The sequence below is a fragment of the Sylvia atricapilla genome, chromosome 3 (assembly GCF_009819655.1).
Source record: "Sylvia atricapilla isolate bSylAtr1 chromosome 3, bSylAtr1.pri, whole genome shotgun sequence".
Taxonomy (NCBI): Eukaryota; Metazoa; Chordata; class Aves; order Passeriformes; family Sylviidae; genus Sylvia; species Sylvia atricapilla.
Window position 1 is genome coordinate 44035090 of NC_089142.1, and position 6386 is coordinate 44041475.

Here is a 6386-nt window from a genome sequence, read left to right on the forward strand (position 1 = left end):
AAACCAAAACAAAACAAAACAAAACCTCTGTCTAAGCACTGTTTGCCTAACATAAAACATGGTCATACTTTGAAAGGAAAGAGGCTGTAATAAGTACGGAAAACTTAGTACATTTAGTAGAGATGCTAATCAAATCTCACTCCCTGGTTTCAAAGCAAAATCCAGACACCCAATGGCACAAAATCTTCCAGAGAAATAAAACTAATTACACTTCAGCATTTCTGGACCTTGAGGTTTTTAATCACATATACCATCTTGCTTAACAGTTCATTCACTTAACACAGGCAAGGTACAAGTTTTTGTAGAAGTATCTGGAAGTGCATCTAGAATGCATTGCCTGTCCACTGTTTTATTTACAGGTTTTTTCAGTGAAAATCAGTAGCTAATAAATCAAAGCATTATTACACAAACACAAAATACAATCATTAACATTTTACTGGATACAAATGATAAGCATAAGGAAATGTCCATGTACGCTCACTGACATGAATTTGTGTTAGCTTGCTACTAATATATGGTACTGTGAATTGGTGAAAGACAGATGTGTATTTAAAAAAAATTAGAGAGCCACTCATGTTTGACATGATCTTATACTGAGATAAATATCTACAGACAGTGGTATGATCGTGTACACTCACATGTGATCATATCAACATAAGTAATTTTTTTTTCTGACAAGGTATCATCATCAAGGTAGTTGAACCTCCTCAACAAAGCTTGCTTTGATCAAGTACCAGATACTATTTTCTAAAGTGTTGGATGATACAGAAACAATCTGTGCAAGTGTAGCAATTTTGATTCAGAAAAAAATTTTAAAAAGTTGTATTTACAAAGGTAAGTTTTAAATTCAGTGATTAAATTAAGACTCCAGTCTTCATATTCCAAACACCTGTTCATTTAATTTCTTTTTTTTTTTTTTTTTGGCCGTTTGCTCTCCTCTCCCCATTCCTTCTCCCCACCACAAATATTAGCCCAGGTTTAAAGTAGACTATTACAATTAAAACTCTTCAAAAAAAAAAAAAAACAGTAAGTTATTCACCTTGTGCCAAAAAAAAAAAAAAAAAGCAGCACTATAACATTACTCATAAGATTTCATAAATCCTTCATCATTAAGGAAAGTTCCAGGAGCAAAAAAACTTGCACAACTTGTAGAACTTGGGAGGAGAAACAAAGGAAAGAGGAGACATACATCCATTGACTTTCTTTGTTTGTTCTTTTCTGAATTTCATTTACAAAAAGCTCCTGGTACTTTTGCTAATGTTTCCACACCTCCTTTTGCTGGCACATATGGTTTAATATACAAACAATTTAAATAAAATGTCAAATTCAAATTCCCACCATAAATAATTCCACTCTTATGAAAACTGGTGGGGTTTTCGCTATTTCAAAACTAGCCTTGCCTGGCTAACCACGTGGTTAGGAATCAGGCGTTAAATAAAAGGCTTCTTACAAAAATTTGTTATTCTATTTTAGCCTTGTAACAATTTCATACAAATGAAATCTAGAAGAAACCCCTTTCTTGACATTGTTTATTTTTCATACATCCTAATACCCATAAGTTATAACCATAGAGGCTGTGCAAGAAGCAGAACTATTTGAGATTTTCTGTGTTTTCTAGGGGTTCTCTGAGCCTGGTAATGTTTTTCAACTTAAACAAAAAATAAGAACTCTTGAAGACCTTATCCTAAATGGTAAATAAACTCTCTGGCCTTTTTTCTTCATGGAGTGTTATTATCCATCCTTATTATAAGATACTGTGTTTCTTCTCAGCTTTAAATTGGGTTTGTCAGTATGGTCTCTTTTTGTTTCCGTCTTGTTTTTCAGATTCCAGCTCATGATTTTACCTCCTTGCTAAAGCTGGTCTTTTCACACTGGTCAGCTTTGAAAGTCAGAATACTGAGTGCTTCTCTAGGTCAAACTGGTGCTAATTTGAGTATGGAGTGGAACCAAGCTGGTTTTATGTGGTGTTTGGATTGATTTCTTCTCATGCTGGGTTGGAGATCGAGCCATCTCAGGTGGTTCAGGAAACGGGGTGGGGAGTGGTAGCCATTTCCATGCCAGAGTCTCTTAACAGCAAAAATACAGAAGAGAAACGGAAAGAATGAAAAAAAGACTTGTGGTTGAGTGAAGAGAATTCCCATGTCCGTGAGTGGTGGTATTGTTCACTGAATTTGTGACAGCTGACAGAGAAGTAGAACTTGAAGAATTGTTTGAAGGTGTTGGACTTGTTTCATTGACACCACAGTAGATCTAGAATGTGGAGAGGAGGGGAAGTAACAAAAAAGGGTTATATTGTCTCTTTTTAGAAATCAGAATACGTATCAGTAGCAATGAACACTGTGCAGCCCCACTCAGTCAGAGCACTCAGATGATATATACAAATGCTCACGCCTTTCATTGTGCAGTTAAGGACAAAGACATTTTGAATGCACATGCAGGATTTGTTAAAGAAATAAATCTAATATTTTTCTAAACTTATTTACAAAGCTATTACTTTATGGAAATCCTTCCCTAAATTAGAAGGCATCTAGGTTTCAAAAAAAAAAAAAAAAAAAAAAAAAAAAGTGCAAATGTAGAGCTATGTAAAGGCAAGTCTTAGGATAAGACAGATTTTCAAACAACTGCATGAATTGCATGCAGTCTGTATTCACAGACAAAGCCACAAACAAAAATATGAGGAAACAATGACCAAGAATCTATTGATAACTGTTTCTGGGGCTGGTTTGCTGCTTCCTTTGAAGCAATGGTGGGACTTTATGTGAGTGGATTTAATACTTCAGCCTCTCTTATCTTGCTGTGGTAGCACTGAATGGCAGAAGCTAAACAATGAAACCATACTGATTATATCACAACCTATTGGCATTCTAGAACATACAAAAAAATGCAGTGAAAAGACCATATATCAGCAAATTTTAAAAATGCTCATAGAAAGCATGATAAAAAAATAAATTTTTCCTCTCATAACTCTGCATTATAGAGACAGAACAAAAACTTGCACTCTGTGCAACCTCAATATCAAGTTATTCCCTACATATGCACAGAAAAACTTTCAAAGATAACCTCAAGCATTTTTATTCCAGTGAAAAAAGAGCATGTGTGACACAAGAATGAAAACAAAGCAAGTATCACATTATCTCATCCACAAAAATGAGCATAATAGAGAAAGCTTGGCTTCAACTCCATGGCATCAAACTTGTATTCTACCAGAGCATTCTGGTAAGCTCTTATGAGTTAATTCAAGTGAAAACATATTTTAAAAGAGGTTAGTTAGTTTAGTTAGTAATTCTGTCCACAAAAGGTGTCCTTATTTTCTCATGTTTCTAGTGCTGCTGAGAAAATAGATTAGCAGAAAAAAAAAAAAAAAGATCCCTCAAGACTGAAGCAATGGAGTTAAATTAATTGGAAAACTGCATAAGCACTTTCTTTCAGTATTCCCTGCTAAAAAAAACATATAATAGACAAACGTAAGAATAGTGTAAGGTTTTTGGTAATTAGCATTTTTGGCAATCAGCACCGTGCTGGAAGCAATTTAGGACTGCAGGATAAAAATCGCTGTGTTGAAGTTTCTGTTAAAACCGGTCTGAAAGCGATCAATAGTGAATTGCTGAGGTAATAACCTATAAGGCAAGCCCCAACCTGCCCTGGAATTTTTTTCAGTCTTCATACAAAGACTCCATCACCATTCCACTCTTGGTTACATATTTTTTAAGTTTTCTTGGTTTTAAACAAAACAAACCCCCTAGTTTCTCTCGCTCTCTCTCTCTTTTTTTTTTTTTTTTTTTTTTTTTTTTTTTTTTTTTTTTGTGTGTGTGTGTGTGTGTGTGTGTGTGTGCTTGTGGAGGAGAGTGGGCTTATGTCGAAATTCCCCAACGTTACAACAGATGGGACCCCAGAGATTTTCTCAGCGTGAATGTGATAAATACCAGTAACCCAAAGGGTCTGATCCTGCTCTCATCACTGCCAAGGGCAAGACTCCACTGAGCACAAAGGAGAATGGATAATGCCCTTCCTTGCTAACAAAGAGGAGAGGAGGAGGGAACACGATCCAGCAATTCCGTTGCTGTTTATTTTTCTGATAAGGGTGTTATTCACCCTTTGGAAGAGGTGGTCTCTAGGATCAACACACCGATGCGGAACGAGGGTGCCCCGCTCCGCTTGGCCGCTTAGAGAGAAGCGGCTCTCTCCCGCATCCATTACCTTTGCGCCAAGGGCAAGGCTCGGCCAGCGCAGCCAGAGGCTGCCGCCTTTGCTTCCAGCCCCTAAAACCTCCCACTCCTGCCGGGAACCGAGCCCAGGACGGGACCCAAAGGCCCGCAGCTTCGGTGTGGGGAGGGTCAGACCCGGGTCCCGCTGCAAAACTCGTGCCTTCCCGAACCCTCTCGGGTTTGGAGGGACCGTTCTCCCTCTAATAGGCGGAGAAGGAACTCTCACTTGCCTCTCACACCACGGGTCCGCGGCTTTCCCTCGAGAAACCCACGGGGAGGAAGGAAAAAAAAAAAAAAAGAAAAAAGAAGAAAAAAAAAAAATAGGCGAACTCCAACTCCATCTTTTTTGATTTGACCGGGATAATCCACGGCACCACCACCGCCGTCCCAGGGCTCCGGGCTCGCCCCGCCGCCCGTCCGCGCCCATCCCCGCCCGGTCCGCAGCCGGGGCTGCCCGGGCTCGTCCGTCTCTCCCGCCGCCCCGGGGCGGGGATCCGCCCGCCACCCACGGCCTCCGCGGCGGGCCCCGGGACGGCGCACACGAGCGGGAGATCCTCCCGGGACAAACCCGCCCCTCCGCCGCTCCCGAGGCGGCACCGCGGCGCGGAGGGTCTCGGCGCCGCCGCTCCCGCGACTCGCCCAGCGGAGGGAAAGCTTCAGCCGCTCCGGGGCTCACCTGCGTGGGGAGGAGGAGGGCAAGGAGCAGGAGCCCCAGGCCGAGCCGCGCCGCCAGCGCCGTCCCCATGCCCATCTGATGCTGTCCCGCCGCGACGCTGCTGCTGCTGCTCCTGCCGCTGTGGCTGAGGGCGAGAGAGATGCTGGGCTCCGCCGCGCCCGGCTCTTTATAACAGTGCGGGCTCCCGTGACGCGCCGCCGCCGCCTTCCCCCTCCTCCGCCCCACACCTCTGCTCCCGCCCTCCGTGCCCTCCCGCCGCGGCCCCGGCCCCGCTCCCCCCGGCCGGGCTGTCCTGCCGGCCCCTCGCCGACAGGGCCGAGGGCTCTGCTCCGCTTCTCACAGGCGCCGGCCCCGCTCTGCTGCCGGCGTCCTGTTCCCGTGTGGAGGAGCTGGCACCGGGCTGTGGCGCTTGAGCTGCGGTTACTCCAGAGAAACGCTTATGTTTATAAAAACACCAAGCTTTTTCCATTAAAAAAAAAAAAAATCATGAATGAGCGAAGGAAAGGTTAAAATGGCTGTAAGTACCTCTAAATGGCAGGAGCAGTGGAAGAAGAGCCGGGGAGTTAAGATCCCATCTTGTTCAGAGTTGCCTTACCATTAGTGCTCAGTCTTCAGACCACAGGTTGCAATTTCAAGCACTCTTTGCATCTAAATATTTTATTATTACCATTATTCTTTAAAGAAAGCTGTGTTACAAGTGGAACACAAAGTTCTTCCAGCTATAGCCTCTGTGTAGGCGAGGTTCCACCTTCTAGCACAGTAAATACTGTACTTGTATCTCCCTCCCCGCTGAAGATTGATTTGGTGAGGCCCTGGCACAACCTTTCAGAGGTCTCAGTGTATGGACAAGTGAGTAAAAATAGCGTCCACTTTATAAGCTACAAAACAGAGACACCAATGTCCTGATTCTATTGTTCACAAAGCAGTTATTTGTATTTAAAAGAAGAGCAAGATTTTCTGTTGGCTCAGAGAAATCAACAGGTTTCAAAATTAGATAGATTTGTGTTTATCTCAGGACAAAGTGTGAGGAGATACCCAAGTCCAGCACTACGTAACTCATTGGCCATCTTCAGGGACTGGACTGCTTTTGAAGAGCTTCCAAGGGCATTGCTAGAACTCACTCCAGAAGCACGGGATATGTGGAGAGATGCACTGTAGAACCAGGTGCTGCGACTTGTGTTGCACAAGAATATTTCATTCCAAACTAAGTCTTACATTGATTCCTTCAGAATGCTCGACAAAGCTATAGTCATTTCATTTTTCCAGAAATAAAGGCTTTTTGTAAGCTGTACAAGACATCAATCCTTACTCTGTAACAGGACGAAAGAACTGTTGAGAGCTATGCTGTCTGAAGCACTTTTGAAGCAACACTTCCTTCATTCTGATCATAGTCATATTCCAGTTCTTAACTATAAGACACGGTCTGTCAATAAAGTAACTATGGGAACAGTCATGAAACTGATGGTCTTATGTCTCTGAATATTTACTGGTTGTCTTCTGAAAGT

General features: G+C 42.6%; 1 protein-coding gene across 1 annotated transcript; it reads right to left on the minus strand.

The window, feature by feature from the left end:
• Positions 1–218: 218 nt before the first annotated feature.
• On the minus strand, positions 219–5002 carry CD24 (CD24 molecule). The gene is made up of 2 exons (XM_066315208.1): positions 4882–5002; positions 219–2250 (listed from the first exon to the last, which is right to left on the minus strand). The coding sequence occupies exons 1-2, from the start codon at positions 4954–4956 to the stop codon at positions 2068–2070; spliced, it is 258 nt and encodes an 85-aa protein (XP_066171305.1). The 5' UTR covers positions 4957–5002; the 3' UTR covers positions 219–2067.
• Positions 5003–6386: the final 1384 nt, after the last annotated feature.